The 19,529-nt window shown below is 42.4% G+C and overlaps 1 protein-coding gene across 13 annotated transcripts in view; it reads right to left on the bottom strand.

Annotated features, from left to right (window-relative positions):
• The window catches only part of PCDH17 (protocadherin 17), a 142,739-nt gene that overhangs the window by 30,283 nt on the left and 92,927 nt on the right, over positions 1-19,529 (bottom strand). For 4 of the 13 annotated variants that reach the window (XM_083610458.1, XM_083610455.1, XM_083610461.1 and 1 more), the window contains exon 4: positions 8,575-8,658. The exons of 8 other annotated variants lie outside the window; for them this stretch is intronic. In XM_083610458.1, the coding sequence (XP_083466584.1) occupies positions 8,575-8,658 (84 nt within the window). Of the gene's footprint in view, positions 1-8,574; positions 8,659-19,529 lie in introns of those variants that run through there. One more of the 13 variants, XM_083610456.1, reaches the window with a different exon arrangement.

The raw sequence follows: 19,529 nt of genomic DNA, 5'->3' as shown, positions 1-19,529 counted from the left end.
TAGGCGAACAGAATTGGCATTCTTGTTAGCAACCTCCGAAGACACAGAAAATGCAGATATATCTAATCCCCTCCCACTTATTATTCAGGTATTGGTGCCTGCCAATAGGATCAGAGTGTCCCAGAAGACATGAGTTTGATGGGAAGGGTTAAAATCAGCTTGCTTCCTGACACTCTCCATTCTTGAGCTCATTCATCATATTCATGGAAACAGCACCATGGAGGGATCTAAGGTTGCCAATTAAGTTAAATTAAGCAAGATGGACAGGAATCTAAGTGAACAAGATCATTGTCATGATCTAAAGCAACTTCATTAATGGCAGAAAGCAATCTTGGCTAAGACAGTTCTTTTAATCAGGTTTTTCTGTCAGCCTTATGTCTCATTAAAAAGTTCCATTTGGGAGAGATTGCTCTTAGAGCTGTATTCCCTATGAAGGGAATGCTATGAGAATATTATGAGTAAAATTTTGTTACCAATATGAGATCGCTGCAATTGCTCATACTGACATCCTTCTTACTCAAAAAAGTGTCGTTTTAAAAAAACAAGTTGGATCTTATGACATCTTTAATCCCTGATGGAGACGCTGGCCTATCTAGTCTGATCATAGTGTTTGGAATTGGCTTGGGGAGATAATCCTGTCTGACTTTATGACATATGGGTACTCAAAACTTTTTCTTTTGATATTAAAAATACAGCTCTCTTAAATATCCCAGAAATGGATCAGGCTTTGGGACTGAAATGTCCTCTATGTCACCCTCAGATTCACGGTTTGATTAATCTGCCTCCCGGATCTACCAAAAACTTTAAGGCAGAGACTAATAGTTTGAGGCAGGAGTAGCCAAAGCAGGGTCCTCCAGAAGGTTGGGAGTACAAGTCTCATCAGCCTTGATACCAGGGCCAGGGATGATGGGAGTTGCAGTGCACAACTTCTGGAGGCTCCACACTGGGTTGAAGAAAACAGGATTGGAAGATGTAGCAGTCATGATGCTCATGGTGTTGATGATGATTTGGGGATGGTGATTTGGTCCAAGGCTGTGCTTGCTCCATTTTCAATAGAAAACAGGTTGATACAAAAATAAAACAGGGAGATAGCAAAAGCAAGATCCAATTAGTTAAAGGATTTCTTAAAAACAAACCTAAAAACCTTCAGATATGGCAGTGGATCTGCTGCTCCATTGCTGTGTTTTGATTGCTTCACCTGGTCTTGTAGCACAGCTGTGGAACATTGTCAGAAGCATTTTGCAAGCTTGTACCACTCTCTCCTCGCACCCCACTATTTCTCTTTCTGATTCTTGCACTCTTTCTATTTCAGCTTTTGCCCTGTCTTATTTCCTCCTTCCTTCATTTCACATATCAGAACTGACGGCTTGCAGGGGGCTTCTTCCATCACTTTGTCTGTTTCACCTCAACCCATTTTTCATTCCCCTGCCCCGCCATCTTTCCCTCTGGCCCTGACTCCACTCCATAGCTCACTGAAACCTTTTCTGAATCCCACAGTTCACTGTGAAGCAGCTTTGTCTCCTTCTCCGCCTCTCTATATCATCTACACTTGATGCAGAAGAAGAAGCAATTCCCAGAGTGATGGAGACCAGAGAGCAGAGGAAGGGGAGAATATGGCCATATTATTCCAAGGGTATTTTCCAATGGACATTATAAGTAGCCTCAATGCTCAGCTTTATCACTAGCAGAATCCTCCTGCTAAGAGCTTGGTACTGGGACCAATGCCTGGACTTTAAACCAAGTGGTTACAGTGGTACCTTGGGTTAGGAATTTAATTCGTTCTGGGGGTCTGTTCTTAACCTGAAGCACCACTTTAGCCAATGGAGCCTCCTGCTGCCGCTGCACTGCCACTGCACGATTTCTGTTCTCATCCTGAAGCAAAGTTCTTAACCCAAGGTACTATTTCTGGGTTAGCGGGGTCTGTAACCTAAAGCATATGTAACCTGAAGCATATGTAACCCGAGGTACCACTGTATCCTACTTTTAAAAGAGACAATAACTTAACATTTTTTGCTAAGTTAACAGAGACTTCATTCAAAGGTCATTTGTAATACCAGAACCTCCAATCAATGGCAATACACAGAAGTATACAAGCAGGCAAACAAAGGCACAAAGAGAGTACACAGCTCACTACCCTGTATCACTTTAAATCATTTAGTGCCTGTAAAAAGGCCCAAACTGCTTTTCTGAAAGAGTTTTTGTCGCTTGCTTTGCTCATTCTCTTATAATACCTGCAGGTTCAGTAGAACACATTAATACACAGGTTCCGTCTAGCCACAAGAGTGGGGGCGTTTCAAGTGACCTCAAGTCAATTGGAAAAGAAAATCCTACATAGCACAAAGGAGCCTTTTTCTTAAAAGCGCCAAATAAGAAAGCATATCACTGAAAAGGTTGCTTTCACAATATTGCCTCAACAATTCTAAAGAAGAAAACACTTATTACAATATGATAATAAAGAAGAATCAGGTGGCACAGGGTGGAAGGAGGCCTGTGCGTTGCATGCAAGCAGACCAGCTGGTTTCTCGCTCCTAATTGCTCTGTAGTTAGTAAGCAGGTGCTGAACTGGTGAAGAGACTCTACTGAAAAGCCCTGTGTAATCCTGAGAGCTCCAGCTGTGGAGTTATGTCTCTGGACCACTCATACAGGCAAGCCATCATGTGCAGGTGACCCAGGCCCCTTTGGCATGTTTGTGTGAATGGGTTATTTCAAACCTAGCTGTGCAGACAACATTTATATAGCACCTCAAATATTTCTCAGTAGAGGCCAATTCACACACACAGCCACCAATCACTAAGTGTAGGGTGAGTCAAGTGCAGAGAAATCAAGAAGTGTGCATGCATGTATGAATGAATGAGGTCTACAACAAACATGCACACAGAACAGAGAAGCTGAGTGGGCTCAGGAGAAGCTCCTTGACCAGCTAACATGGTTTGTATATACTGCAAGACATGGAGGTAAGACATTTACTCATTTTCTGGAAAGAGAAAAGGGGGGGGGGTCTTTATATATAATTATCTCTCCTAAGTAGTTTTACCTAACTAAAATTAAGAATTCTGGTTTTAAAAAAATAATAAAAGTTTAAATTAGAGTGAATTTTGGAAGCAATTTTAGAGGTTCCTTAATGGCTAAACATCTGAGGAATGTCAAGAGAAGCAAATAAAATTTTGATCCATTTAATAAAGCTGCTTTGAATGGTGCTTTGAATCCTTAACTTGTCATTCAGTGCTTTTCCCCCCCTGGAAAAATAGATGCCAGTATTCACCATAAAGTTGTTACAGTAAGTGCACACTTTTTACCCCCCCCCCAAAGATGCCAGTATCCCCTGAAGTGAAGCACTGCCTACATTACCTACAGCAAAATTTCAAGGTGAAGTTGGATGCTAAGAGACTTTGAACTGTTGCAATTTTACTCAGTAAATCAGACTATACTGAAATGGATTTGGGACTCTAAACTTGGTTCTCACTGAGATGGGTAATTAAGGTTTGGGCTCTGCCATTTCAGATTGCAGGTGGGGTTTTCATGGTTGAAAAAGCCTTACTGCAAAATAGAAATAAAAATGTCCTGCGTGTAAGTTGTAAGGCAGGAGACATGTTGGTTTTCTACATGCAGGGATTTGCGGGTGGAGAGAAATGGAGGATTCTTCCATCGTGTGATGCCCCACCTGCTGCACCTGAAGTACTGCTTTCCAGAGAAAGCTCTGCCACATAAGTACTAGGCTCAGTGTTAGAAAGGAGCCGGAACAAAAGGGCACAGTTTCCACTGTCAGGAAGCTGTGAAGCTGAGCTGGCAATATACTGTAAATAGGTGCCATTGAAATGCCAGGTTCATGTCAAAATGTTCTGGCTGCCTTCCTAGTCTCTGTCTTCTTTTGATTCTCCACCACTCAGCTTTCCTAATTTGATTTTCTCCACGATCATATTACAAGATACTGCTCATTAAAATAGAAAAGTATTTTTTTTAAAAAAATGGCAGAGAAATCCAAAAAAGTAAAAAAGGGATAACAAAGCTAATTCTATAAAATCCCCCACCACACACAATGATTACATTACAATAATTTGGATCCTACCAAGTGAAGAAAGTAGAGACCTCATTCTATTAAATAACTGTACACTACCCCAGGCCTAACCGAGCTAGTTTTGATAACAGAGCCTTAGTTCATCCGATTATCATCAGCACCTGCATTTGGGGAACCCGTGTGGGTAAAACAGGCCTTCCGGCATGTGGCCACAGTGGACAGTGGGAGTCCAACGAAGTGACGCTGCTCTCCTCCCACACGTGATGATGATCATGAGGACAATGTGAGGGGAGAAACCTTGTTTAATACTTACACTAGATCAGGCTAAGATCCAGGAGATCCCAGCCTCCCCCCATGCCCTGCCCTCTCACCATCCTGGTACCTGGAGGTCAGATCTTCACTTCATCCGGATCATCTTTCAGTTTCCAACAATGGCCAGTCAGATAACTGTTCCCTGTTATTGGTCCTCAGCACCTGGTACCCAGAGATATACTATTTCTGAACATGGAAGTTCCATTTAGCTATCATAAGAGACACAACCTCCCTCCATCTGATTATCATTTCATGGAGTGTTGACCCTTACAAATGGCTCGAGTCAGTTATGAATCAAGCTGGGGCGTTCACCTGACATTACTTCAGTCAGAGGAAGGGGGGAATGGCTGTGAATTCATTTGATCCCCAAACTGTGTCACTTTAAAGTGCAGGTGGTTTTTAGTGAGGAGAACTAGTGGGGCTGCCTCCAGTGCAATTTTCATGGGTGGCTTTGGGCAGTGGGATTTCACAGACTCAGCTCCCTACCTGGGAGGTGCCTCACAGAGCAGCTGATGTGGGGACAATGAACAGCAGGAATGCTGCTGCTCCTCTTGAGCCTTGGCAAAGGGGGATTCGCGTCCCCATGACTGAGAGTGTGCATGGAGTCACCACTGATCTGTGAACACAGAGATAGCCATTTATGACTTGTGCTTAGGAAAACTTAGGTTTTCATGTATAGGAATGTTTTCTCATGAAAGGACATCAGCTTGCAGTTGGAGGCGATACAGTCTGGAGTCAGCTTGGCCATCATCTGCTGCTTTTGAGAAGTAGGCCTGAGAGATACCTGAAACCGTCTTAGTGGGAGCTTCTTTGAAATGCAAACCTGAAAATTACTGTTGACATATATGTTAGATTTATGGGGCTGGGGAGAGAAAGTTTATTTTGGATATATTTGGTGCTGTGGAGAGGATATTTGGGGAGAAAACATTATTCAAAGCGGGGGGGGGGGGTGGCTGCAGCCCTGCCAGCCAGCCACATTCCTTCAACAGGAGAGAGTGCTGATAACTTGTAAAGAAGGGCAGGCATTGTTTCTTTTCTTAAAAAACAACCACAACCACGTGTTTCCGGGACTCAAACCCAGTTGCAAGCTGCGCCCCTTTGCAATGGAAGTCATTGCCCCAATCAAAGAGCTATGCTTGGGTGGTTGTGGTTATTCCATGAGGAGGTGTCTTCATGTGTTAGAAGTGTTTGCTTCCTCATTAAGTTGCATACACTGTAAGCAAAACTGTCAGAGTCCTCCTGCTCCTCCTCAGGCATCTGCTGCTTTAAGAGACAAGACTATGATTGCAATCTCCAAGAAGAGGGAAAGGCATCCATCCTTTCAATGCAAATTCAGAGAGATAGGCAATGCTTTCAACTCACATCATCCCTACCACTCAGCGAGGGTGAGGCATAGCAGCTAAGCCCCTAGCTCTAGCATTCCTCCTGCCATAAACTCAGCCTTCTGTCTGTCTCAAGAGACAATGAAGTGTGCCTCTAGGCATTCTGTTAGCAGCACTGAATTGACCTTTCTGGGATGCAAGCCTGGGCAGTGGGCATGGAGAACCTGGGCTGCCCAGACAACAAGACCCCCCTCTCGGCCTCACTGATGTGATCCAAAGAAAAGCAGAACAATGTGTGTGGCACCAGCTTGGCTGCAGGAGTTGCCAGAAGGAGGTGTACAAGGCACCATCCAACTGTCTTAGGGACTCTACTCTGGATTTGTGTCGGGTTTACTCTTTAGCCTTTTTGGCTCCCGAAGTTATCTCACAGGGTAGCAGATGTCTGAGATTTCCATCTCCTAGATGGGCTACCTTCCCAGGTCTCAACCTCAGCTCCATCCGTGTCTGAGATGTGGAAATAACAGTGCCCTGCCCTAAAGAGTTGTAAGGATGACTGTAATTATGTATAGAAAATGCTACCACACAGCTGGACAGCAGTGAGCCCTAGGCTTAATTTCATGAGGTCTAATTTCATGTGGGTGACTATGAAGGGGAGCTGGAAGGTGAGTGAGACAAAGGAGCAGCAGAACGATGGAGAGAGAAAACTCTGTCCCTTTGGCGGCTCTGGCTGAGCTCACTTGGACTCCAGCCCTGCCCACTGGCAGCAAATGGCCACGACAGGTTACCCTCAAGGTTCTCAACAGAAAACAAAAACAAAAACCTAAGGTTTATTACTCTTAATGCAACAGCATTCGAAACTGCCATCATGTAACATTGGGATGACAGATTCATGTCAATTTCTCTCAAACCAAGGAAAAGGTGCATTCACATAGCATATTTTGAAATGGGTGAAACAGTAACAAATTTCTTAATTCCCATTTTGGGCCAGTCCTAACACTCACCAATATGCTAATGATGTTTTAATGATGCTTTTGGTCAAACAGAAATCTTCACAGACTGACAACAATTTAAGAGGGTGGGGGGAGATGTTTCTTGTCTCCAGCTGTCATCCACTGCTCAGCAAAAGCAGGTAATAACGAGACAAAATATGCCAGCTACTTTTGCAAAAACTGCCTTTTCAATAAATTTACGCTAGGCAGTAATGAGCTGTGTTGTGCGGCATTTAATCTGTTCTTTTAAAAGAAGAAGAAGCTAAAAAGGAATTCTTTCAGCGTGGCTCTCAGATATTAAAGTCCGCACATCATTTATGTTGACAGTTCGGCTTCAGGCTATAAAACAGAAGAACCTGTTCTACATCTTCGCTTAAAAAAGGAGCAGAAAACCTAAACCCCCATCAATCCACTGTCATGGTTTTACATCTTATCTGTGGCAAAAAATGAATCATTGGAAAGATTTGTTCTGATTCCACAGACAGATCCATCAACTTGGTGAGGTTGTGAAACAGGTGATTCAGAGACTGGTAATTAGTGGCAACTATCCCATAGGAATGTGTGAACACCTTGTGCAACCATTCTTTTTGCATTCGTAAGTCAGTATTCTGGATTCTGTGTTTCAATTCTGTGCTGCCCCTTTGAGTGTCTCCTTAACTCAGAAAGGGGCAAGCACTTAGCGGGGCTGGCCCAAACAGAAAAGCAAACCGAGCAACTACTTGGGGTGCAGAAATCTCAGTGGGATTTCAGCTATGGTAAACTGATGGGAGGCACACCTAATTGTAGAGCAGTTTGTTGGCTGACTGGATATCTGCTTTATTGCTAATGACACAACTGAGAGTCTTCAAATGTCTATCAGTTCCCTGGGGCACAAACACAGTGGTAAAGGTGAGGTAGTAAAGAAAGGCATTAAATGGGGGGGGGGAGCCTGTGCTAGCTAACTAAGAAAGGAGGTGGGATGGGGTAGAATCCTAACCCCTGCCCTGGATGCAATTAAATTGTGAAGGCTGCACCAACTGAAGGCACCACAGTAGGTATAGGGAATCAAAGACCCAGTGGCCCAACAGAACCCTTCAGGCCCTCTCTCTGGTCCTTGGGACTCTCCCCGGGCTGTAGCCCCTCCCTGGCCACACACACCCCTTGCCAGTCCCACCTTGCACCTTCCTTGAGTAATTCTGAATGGATGGAAGGTGTCCTTGAACTCTGCTAAGGCTTGCCTGGATGGAGGGTGGAGGGGTGTGAGACTGTGTGTAGAAACTATCCTACTGTATAAAAGTAGCCATCACATTTGTTGCTCTGCCCCCCCGCCCCCCCGTATGTGACCTCCCAGAAGGGATTGCCACCCTGATGCTGAAAGTTTGCTACTCCTACCTTCTCCGTTACACACATTTAATACAACTAGTATCAGAAATGTGCTGCTTTGGTCTCAGGAAAGCTGCACTTCAATAGGTGTAGCAATGCCCAGGCCAAAAGCAGTGCACAACATTACCAATCCTGCACAGTAAGAGCAGGCAGAATTGAAGCAAGGACCAGATTTGGTCACTGCTGGCCAAGCACAAAGGAGCTACCACAAGGGATGTGAAGAAGCTTACAAAGCATGTTGCTCCCTGGACATGCAACAGAAGTCAGTCAGTTACCTACATCATGTGCTTTGTGCATGAAATGAGGAGAGGTCAAAACAGCTGGAATTTCAGATCCGCTTTAGCCAAAACTGAGCTCATTTGCAATGCAAAATGTGCTTCTAATTAATGTTCAGAATCCTAATTCAACAAGATCTTTGAAATTCTTTGCAGTAAAAATTCACTTTTATCAAATTCTCAGTTGCAATATTTAAAAAAGACGACACCCCCCACCCCACCCCGAGAAGTTTTACAATTTCACATGCAAAATTCTGACCCCGAGAGTAAGACAGCTAGCAGACGAAGGGTTTGCTCACCTGACAGAAGCAGATCAACAGACTGAAGTCTACTTGTGATGGTGTGGAGGGTGAGGAAAGCAAAGGAAAGCAAAGTCGGGAATGCTTGAAAAATAAAATATTTTTAGTTAACAAGGAGGAAAAAATCATTTGCAGGAGAAAGGGTTCATTTGCATTCCAAACCCCGCTCCCCAAATGGTCTCTGCTTGTGCTTGAAACAGCCATTTAGTTTGGTATATATTGCAGAAAGCTACAGAAGCAGCAGCAGCAGCAGCAGCAGTCCATCATGAATCCCTAGGTAGATATTAGTGAGTCTATCATGCTAAACAACACAAAAAGTTTCATAGAATATCATGGAGGTACTCTGGACAGAGATGTCACTCATCACTGAAAGAAAGCACAAACCTGACAGTGATGTTGACGTCATGCGGCAACATACAAAAAACACCCCACCCCCAGCAATTATTCTACTATAAATGATAAGTGCAGAAAGGCCCTATAATTTGGGGGAGACCCATATTTCCTTTACAGTTTCACTCACCATGAAGCTCCCACAATATTGCTGAAAGGATAAAATGAGGGAGGAGAGAACCATGAATTGTCCCACATAAAACAGCGGCAGGTAAACCTTTTAGCTCCACGGGCAAAATCCTTATCAAGATCAGCTGTGAGGACCCACTCATCTGTCACAACCCATCACTTGACTTTGCAAGCCGCCTCCCTGCCCCTTTGAACTCCAGATCCCAGAGGTTTAAAACAGAAGTATGGGGCAACTTACTACAGCTTGAAAAGAGCCATGTTCAAGTTGGAGCCTCAAGAGGCTCAAATAAGAGAGACGTGGACTAGCCTTGTAAAAGTGCTTTTGGAAGCATCTTCCCTGCAAGCAAGCAGGCAGTTGGGGTGCAGTGGGGTGCATGGGGAGGGGAAGAGTCCTCCCTGCCACTGCCTACCTGGTCACTCCAATGTTAGAAGGAGAACATTTTGGCGGAAATGACTGGCAGAATCCGAGACCAGGGAGAAGAGTCGGTAGAAGAAGGTTGGAAGAAATTTAAAGACTATTTACAGAAACATTGTAAAATTAAGGAATGTTAGAAGGATGCTGGAATGAAGTTATGTGGTTTTAGCAGTAATGTTACAAAGGAGTATGTAAAAATGGATTGTTAACAGGTGAGAATGTAAAGTTACAATATCCTAAGATAAATTATTAAGATAAAAACAAAGATGGAAAGGATTTGCTGAATTAACTAATTGAACTAGAACACAAAAAAGGGAGGTGTGAGGAGGTCAAGGAAACAAGCAAATGAAAGATAAGATATGGAAAAATTGACTTGTTTTTAATTGTTTTTATTTTTCTGTATTTTGTATTTTTGTTTTATTTTCTTTTATTTCTGTAATTCTTTGAAATTTTAATAAATATTATTTTTTAAAAAAAATATTATTTTAAAAAGGAGAACATTTTAAGGGGGTGCTTCCAAGAGTGCTTGTGCAAACCAAGGAACACTTTTACAAGGGGCAAAACTGCTCTTTGAAGCAGCTCCACTTCTCCTTGGAGCAGGTGGGCAGCAGAATCCCCCACACCCCTGCTGCTGCCACTCATGTGCTCACTTCAGTGTTTAAATTATGGGGGGGAGTCCCCCCCCAGCTAGGGTTGCCACCACCTCTCCATTCAGTTAAAGGAGAAGCGTAAAAAAGTGCTTCAATGCCCCCTCATTGGCTGATGAGCAGATACCCAACCCTGGTGCCAAGGCTCTGTGATCTTGTTACTTGCTGGTCATAGCTAATGCAGATTTAGACCCTGCCCGCTGTCCATCAGCTGATGGCACCAGCTGATGTCAGGTGATGGGCAAATGGTGTGGTTTGGGTAAAATGGGCTTGTGAATTAAACCGAACTCCTTGGTGGGCCAAGATTGGCCCATGGGTTACAAGTTCTCCAACCCTGACATAAAATGCAGACTAGGGATCAGATTTTTAAATTCTCTCTCATGTTTAGAACAAAACAAAAGCCTTGCATCTTGAAAATTAAAACATCAGGGATACTGCTTTTTCATAGAAGCATTCTTTTTTGTTTTTGTCCAGCAATTCTCCACTTGCCTTCTGAAATCTACCAATCTCAGTCTCAAAAGGGTCATACCACCTGCCTTTTAAATATATTTATATTTTATTCCTGAACATGCTCTAATTTGTCAATATGGACACAACACACACACACCGAATGTTCACATTGGCCCTTATTGACCAATGTGTCGCCCATAATACTTCCACGTTATCTTCTCATGTCTCTTTGGCCTTTGGGCCAGCTCACATACCCAGAACGGTTCAAACGATTGTAATGTGGTCATGCAAATGCTTTACTGCCAGCCCTGAATGCTGTGTATATTCTACTGTACCAGTATTGGCAACTTTTTTCTAGCTCACTAAATGTGGGTTGCAATGTAAGGTGTTTTGGATGTTGTTATTAGTTTCACAGCAAATTCACAAACTCGCCAGCCAATGATCCTTTTCAAATTATGTCCGATGTTTTGACTTGATGTTATGACTCCCCATGTAAGCCCAGTTTGCTTCCTAAACGAGGAGGGAGGACTATCAAACCTACTGCATGCAGATTTATGAATGGATCATCCACGAGCACGTTGCCTTGCATATGGCAGAATACATATAACAAGGATCCTTGGCTAAGAGGGTATGGAATCCAAACCTTAATCCTAAAACAGTTCAATGCTTTCTAATAAACGATGGCTTCTCCGCCCCTTGCAGAGCCTGAGGTGTTTTGCTGGATGTAGCATGTAAGTCTACTGTAATGACGTTTATTCAACAAAGACCTTGACAACTGTACTCCTTTACTGATTGTTTCTCCCTTTTTGTGCTGAGTAAAACAATTAATTTGTAACAGTGAAAAATACATCCACTTGTAGCATTTCTGACCTGATATCATATTAATTTAATCTGCTTTATGAATTGCTGGAGGAAATATTCAGCTATTTTCTGAAAGACTGACTTGGGGATTATTGGAGCTGTATAATTGTTCTACTGATAAGATGTGAGAAAAAATACTTTATTTGACATTAATCTTACTGAAATGGGCAATGTATCTGAGAAATAGATTGCTGTCTAACTGGCTTGCCAAAATATCTCTTGCTGAGAGCAACTGTAGCTCATTAAAAAAAATTATTTATTTAAACAGCCTCTTTTAAGAATGTTCAATCTTTCGTCAACATCTGTTGTCTCTTCCTCCTTAGGAACATAATTGTGCAGATTTCCAGTGTAAAACAGGCTGTGTACAGACTTCTCAAAATATTCATGCAGTTACCCTGCAGATTTTTTTTAATTTTTGTATATTTCTCCCTTGCTCTTAGAATGCATGCACACAACATATGGAAACACCTGAAAATAAGTTTGCAAAATGCTCTTACTGAGATGACTACTAAATATATACCTCCAGTGCTTTCAAGAGAAGAATAAAATGCAAGCTACTTGCTTAGTTGGTTACACACACCACTTCAAACAATGATGAAGAAGAGTAATACTCTAGAACAGCAGTCAAGGCAATGAGCACTCACACTTTACATTGTGGGTGCCCTTTGCGGGATTGTGCGTGGTGCTACAGTTCCCAGGGAGCTTACTGGCAAACAGGGGCTGACTTGCCTCTCAGTGTTAAGTTTTGGAGGTTCACACCCAGCCTCAGTATTCAAGTATCTTGCTGGGACGTGGGGCGAGCAGGAGCCGACAACAGCCAGGCAGTTGGCTCTGAAGATTCACCCTCCCTTTGTTTAATGTTTCTTGTTTGCAGGTTAACTTTTTCTTCTTGTTTAGCGGGCGCTGCTGTTGAAGGACCGGGAAGAAATGTTCCTGCATTGGCAGGTTTTGTCTTCCCCATAGCAATTCGTCGCAACTTTTGTGGTTACGGCCTTGAGTAGAATCCTTTAGTCTTTTCTTCCCTATATGGGGGGGGCATGGTGCCTCACCCCCCTGCAGCGGCTATTCCAGGGCCCCCCTCTTAAAGGGGTTATATATATGGGTGTCACTGAAAGGTCATCAGTGAACCACCCTGCGTTCAGGGATATAGGATATCTGGCTGCCTGCTACACTTACGTCTTGCAGAGCACCCCCATATCCCATTTACCCTGGTGAGCCCCAGTTCCCCCCGGCTGGGGGGCTGGGAGGGACACACCCCCAAGGCCTAAGCCAAGGTCTTCGTACATTCAGAAGTTTAATAAAGTTGTGGCCTAATTTTAATTCCATATAACGTTGTCAGAGTCTTTATTCCTTCCTTATGATCCCTGGGGGCTGGGGCTGTCGCTGCCTGGTCTAACAATCTGTACTGCATTCATTCCTGCTGGACTTCAAATCCTTCATACATTTGCACTCTTGGGTTTCGTGCAATGCTACTGTATCATTTGGAAGCTTAAGAAAATAGTAATTTCTCCAATGAGAGAAGGTATTGGAGCAGCAGAACTGAGCATGTGACATGAAGATGCCAGAACACTGAATTTAAGACAAAAGGTACAAGCTGTAGAAGATTTTGGTTTACACAGAATTTGACCAGCTTTGTGTCCTTAAAGAGAAGCTGGGTGAACAACCCAGCTCAGGGGTAATGAATGGGATGCCCTCCAGATGCAATTGGACCACAACTCCCATAATCCCTGCCTAGAGCTGATGGGAGTTGTGGTTGAATAGCATCAGTAGGGCACCAAATTGGCAACTGCTGCCGTAGTTCATCCCACATGCAGCCATGGTTCTCAGACCTGTTGGCTCTGGGGAAAAATGTCAAAGGCATAACTATGTCATTGGACAAGATGTTAAAGCGCCTTCATAAGAACTTTTCTCTATACAGTCATACCTTGGTTTTCTAACAGCTTAGTTCATGAACAACTTGGAACTCGAGCGCCTCAAACTCGGAAGCCAGATGTCCAGAGCGGCTTCCACAGCTGGATGCTCCTGCAGCCAATCGGAAGCCACACCTTGGTTTCCAAACATTTCAAAGTCGAATGGACTTCCGGAAACGCATTCTGTTTGAAAACCAAGGTACGACTGTATTACATAAATTAAACCCCATCTCTATCATTCAATTACATTCCTTTCAATTCAACTACTCCTTTACCTCCTCCCTCCCTTTCACTGTGAGGCTGACAGCCTCAGTTCCGTGATATTGGAAGCTGAAGCCAATGGAGGGAATCCACTGACTTTGTAAACTGGAGCAACTTTGTATAATTGTAAGTTCAATGCAATCCATTGACTGTCTTTGGAAGGAAAGATCTTTCTAACATCAAATAAAAATCTTACAATGACTTCTTTGATAAATAGTCCTAATTTTTCAAAGATATGATTTTGGTCAAGCACATTTGCCATTCAGCAAAGAATAACAAAAATGTATGAGGTGTCACGCAGAAAGTTAGATACTTTGTTCTGAAATCCTAGCTATATAGAATTATTTCATTCAAACAGACAAAACTAAAGTATGACATATTTGCTTTCCTCTGAATTTTAAATGGATCATTTATAAGGATGAGTAAAGATTCTTAAGAGCAAATGGAAATGAGGTTACAATAAGGGGAGAGGACAAGTTCACATAAAGGGAAACAACAGAATAGACTAATTAATTGCCTATTATGTATTAGCATAAAGGGTAAACAAGAAGGAACATCAGTTCAAAATATGGCACTAAATTATAATAATCAGTAATCGGATGTGCTGAACCATCTCTCCCCCCCCCCCCCATTCATCTGGCATTTTGCTTTAGGAGAAGCTCTGTGGCAAAATTCATTTGCTGGAAGCGTACTCTCCAGGCAGGGATGGGAACATCAGGTCCAGGGACCAAATGTGGTCCTTGTGGCCTCATGGATCCTGCAGGGCAGCCTCTTTCAGTGTTTCTGCCTTGGTGGAATAATGAGTATTTGAACTCTGATGGCGCTTCTTGACAGTCTGTCTGGAGGACAGAGAGGGGTGGGGGATAGAGTGCAGAAACGAGCTCACGGTAACAAAGGTAAAATTCACATTGGTTGATTTGCCTGTGGACCCACACACCACTGTCAAGTGGCCCCTGAAAGTTTGTTCAGAAGGGAATGTGGCCCTTGGGCTGGGAAAGGGACCCAATTCCTGTCTTAGGGCTTTCTTCCAACACACCATACCACCCCAACACCTGGCTTCTGGCACACAAGTCGCAAAGGATGTAGAATGTGTCAGTTCCACAAGGGGTCTTGCATGTATAATTTGATGCTGTCTCCTGTGTAATAATGGCAACCTTGCTGGGCTGCCACATAAAAATGCTTTGGGACACAAGGGAATCCACATGGGATGGGATGACTTGGTACAAGTTTTATAAATTAACTTGCTCACTCAAACCCGGTCATCATACTATCTACATTGCAAGCACAATTTTAAATGGAAAGGCTTCCCTTAAAATATCTTGGGAATTATAGTTTGGTGAGTTGCTGAAAGTTTTCTGCTAAGCCACTAGCCTTTGTAGTCTTTGTAGCCACTAGTTGTAGTTTGCATAACTACAAATCCCAGTTTCTCCTGATTAGAGGGACTTATTTTAAAGCTAGTTTATATCTGTAATTCAAGTGTATCCTGTGTCATATTTAAAAGCCTGTTTGTCTATCCTATACTTCTGCTGGGGGGGGGGGCTGTGTTAATAGGGCTGGTTAGCACAACTGAAAATAAGAACGATGACAATGCTGCCAAAATTTTACAAAATGGAATTTAATTTTATGCACTGCAGTCTCAGGGCTTTTGACCTCCAAATCAGAGGCTATTTTCAAAACTCATCAACACCATCAGTGAATTTAAATACCAGATATGATAGCATGAAAAAAAGTATTGTGCATTCTCACCTGATTATTTCCTGTCTCCCAAAACATTAACTTTTCCAAACAATGTGTATTTTATTCTCAGGAGCAAGCTCCACCTGCACAGAAGCAGCAAACAGCCCAAGCAGTGTTAAGACTATAAAATCCATAATGCTGTGTAACCATATGCAAAAAAACAAAATATCCTTAAATGAACAATTGTTTGTACTGAAGGAACTGGAAAAATGTGAGTGAACAGGGACTCTTCTCCTTGTAAATCTGCCATTTGAGGCCAGAAAAAGATGGATCTGAAAAAGAGAGAGACCTGCCGATGCATTTCATGCATCTACCTTTTATTACACATGGACAGAAATCCTTTAAATATAATGTGATTTTCTTAAGGGAGAAATCCAAAGAGAAAAGTCTCTCTTTTGTTCTTCTGAATAATGTCTTTTTCCCTCCAAGCAGAAGGTTAAAAATAATTTCAATGTGAAACATCTCATATCAAATCATGCTTTTAAATCTGATAAGCAGAAGCATTTGAATTATTTTTAAGAACACCTTTATGTTGGAAGCTGCTTTTTTTAAAAAAAAGATTACATTTGTAGTTTTTAGTGAAAGTACCCTTTAATAGTAGCCATAAATATGTGCATATGTAATGTGGACATTTCTTTTGTAATGTAAAAATTTCAGGGGGTGGGGCTTGCATTTCTGTGCTCTCTTAAAATCACTGAAGTTACAAGCCCACCTTTTGTTCCAAACTGTCCTCATCTGCTTTCAACACAGGAATCAAAGCAGCAGCCCACAGCATAATGATAAAAAAACAACAACGTTAAAGGCAACAGTGAATGACAAACCCCAGGTGTGGAACCCAAAGCAACTCCACAGCAAACGCACATGTGGGAGGCAGGACTGGAACCGAAATTGCTGAGATGTACACAGCAGGATCCCAGGTGCTTTATTTTAATCTAATAGTGCGTCAAAAATGAAGATACACCAAAAGCAGCATATTCCAAGTTGCACCAAAATAGCATATTTTAGGAGACTTCCGGTAATGGCGGATTCCCTCCAGTTGTGAGGGTATTGCTCCACGGAAATCGGGTCTAACCGCGACGGCGACATGGGGACCCTTTAGGAAACTACAGGCGGGAGAAGCCTGTGTTCGTGGGACTCAGCGGGCACCTTTAGCGCCCCCCCTAACTGCGAAGGAACCCCGTAAGGGGTCCCGGAGCGAAACGGGGAGACAGGTGCGGTGCTGAGAGCCAACTGCTTCTTCCGTGGAGCGAAGCCGCACAGCCGTTGCCGGAGAGTGCTGACCTTTTTCCTGGGACAATTCGGCTAATAAACAACTACCCGTGAGTAGGTCAACTTCAAAGACCCGGGGATTCAAGAAAAAGAGGATTAATTTGGCACTGAAACGGGAAGGCGCAAACAGGAAGTCCACCTTCCTTTCTGTATATAGATCAAAGCAAAGACTGATTAAGCTAACGCTGGAGAGTGGGGTTTAAAAAGGACTTAAATCCTAACGTCAAATTAAAAGATTTCCCTCCTTGAATTGCAGGAGAGGGGAGGGAAGAGGAGAAAATATATGTTGCCTGCAAGAAAAGTGGAGGAAAAAGGAGTAAAAGACCACCACTTAATCCTTGGGAACGGACTGCCAGACTAATAAAATTGCTGTACTGAGAATCGCACTATTTATGGACAATGTTACTTTGTGACAGTTAACTCTGCAAGTGAGACACTTTTACTCTGAGGGTTACTTTGAATTTGGAACTGTTGCTCTTCTCTTTTGTAAAAGGGGGACTTTGGAAAATCGGAAGAGAGACCTTATTGTAACACTATTGATCGCTACTGTGTCCCCCTAGAGGAACTTTGAAATTGTTGCAACTAGCCAGGGGATTTTCCACTCTCGACTGGCCTGGGAAACTTTCATAGCAAAACAAGTTTTGACCGTGGGATTGACCTTGACTTCCAGATTCCTAGACAAAGTGGCATGGCAGACTTGCTTCAGGAAAAGACAACAAGATCGGGAAAGGTTAGACAGCAGCAGACTAGTGTAACGCAGCAGCGTAGAGCATCCGTATCTGCCTCTGCCTCTGTATCTGCCCCTTCTGCATCACAAGGAAAAGACTCTGTACAAGGGAAAGATCCTGCACTAGTTGGGCCTAAAGGAATGGCTACTGAAGAGGGATTCACTTCAGTATTAAATAAAATTTTTGAAAGTTTGGAAAAATTAAGTAACCAAGTCACTGAAGCGACTACTAAAATTGATCAAAATACTACTAGCATTAACAATTTGGGGCAGAAGATGAACTCAAATACAGAAGCTATTGAAAGACTGTTGCAAGAATCTGCTTCGAACCAAAAGGCAGTTGAGGAAGCAAAGGAAAAAGTGCTGGCGGTAGAGGAAAAGATTCCACCTATATGCAAAGAGCTTAAGGACCACCGGTTGCTTCTGTCTATGATTGAATTTAAGGAAAAACAGATTAATCTGAGAATCAGGGCGGTCCCTGAATTGGAAAAAGACAGTTTGAGTGACTTTCTTACGAAGGAATTAGCAGAATTTTGGAATTTGGATGCTAAGCAGGACTTCAAGATAGTAAGTGCTTTTAGACTTGGAAGAGGAGGGAGAAAGAACAGAGCGAGAGACTGTTTGGTTACCCTCCGAACGAAAGAAGAGAGAGATAAAGTATTGAGCCTGCACTTCCAGAAAACCTTGGAAATAAACGATTCAAGAGTGGAGATATTCAAGGATATTCCGAAATACTTCTTGGATCTTAGAACTAACTACGGAGATTTGGTGGCCTTGCTGAGAAGTAACAGAATTGCTTTCAGGTGGGAATTCCCTCAAGGCCTATCCTTTACCTTTAAAGGGAAAAATAAGATCAGTGGAAGATAAGGAAAAATTCCTGAGAGATTACGAAGAAGACCTGCAAAAAGAAGCTCTAGAAGGGCTAAGAGCTTTAAAACCAGGAGTACTAGACATAGTACCACCATCTTCGGGACTGGACAAATTAGAAAAAGTGATACCACCGTCGGAACAAGAGGAATTACTGGGAGCAGTTGGAGGAAAGTAGAATAAATACACCATGTCTCTGCAATTACTAAGTCGGAACATTCATGGACTTAACTCCCCGGAGAAGAGGAGGAAAGTTTTTCATTTATTGAAAAAGGAACAATTGGACTTAATTTGTTTACAGGAAACACATGTGATAAGGCTTCACAGGAAAGTATTGATTAATAAAAGATTGGGACAAGAGTTTATTTCATCGGATAAGGTTAAAAAGAGAGGAGTTGTAATTTACGCCAAAGAGAGCCTGTCACCGAAATTTGTTTTTAAAGATGATCAAGAAAGATTTGTGGCAATCGAAATTCAATCACAAGGAGAAAAATTTTTAATAATAGGAGTTTATGCACCAAATGAGGGGAAATCTGATTTTTTTAAGAACTTGCACGAGACATTGTTTGATTACATGGATCACAACATCATTATGATGGGAGATATGAACGGAGTGGTATCTACAAATATGGACAAGTCGCAGAGACAGATTGTAACTAAAGATGGCAGACTACCAAAAACCTTTTTTGAACTGACTGACAATATGGACTTGATTGACATTTGGAGAATTAAGAACCCCCTAGGAAGAGAGGGAACATTCTTCTCTGAAGCCAAAATGACATGGACAAGAATTGACCAAATATGGATAACTAGAGGACTGGCACCTAAGACTTGAAAAGTGGAAATTTGCCCAAAAACTTGCTCCGACCATAATGCTGTGAAAATGGAGATGAAGCTAACACCAAGCGGTTCCTTCAGATGGAGGATGAATGACACCTTATTTAGAGATCAAGAGGTTATCAAGAAGGCCCAAAAAACCTTGAGAGACTATTTTGAGATAAATTTGAACACTACTACTGAAAAAAGAATAATCTGGGACGCAAGTAAAGCAGTTATGAGGGGGTTTCTGATTCAACAGAATACAATAAAGAAGTGAGCCCAAAATGGAAGAAAAGATAAAATTCTGGAAAAAATAAAGGAGGGTGAGAAGAAACTAAGAGCGAAACCAAAGTCACAAGAGATTCTGAGAGATATAAAGTTATACCAAGTGTAATATATGAAGATGATGAACCAGGAAATTGAATGGAAAATCAAACAAATGAGACAAAAGACATTTGAATCGGCCAATAAAT

This window comes from Podarcis filfolensis, assembly GCF_964270895.1.
Source record: "Podarcis filfolensis genome assembly, chromosome: 4".
NCBI classification, from domain to species: domain Eukaryota; kingdom Metazoa; phylum Chordata; class Lepidosauria; order Squamata; family Lacertidae; genus Podarcis; species Podarcis filfolensis.
The sequence above is the reverse complement of the archived record's forward strand: the minus strand, read 5'-3'. Positions and strand labels throughout refer to the sequence as shown.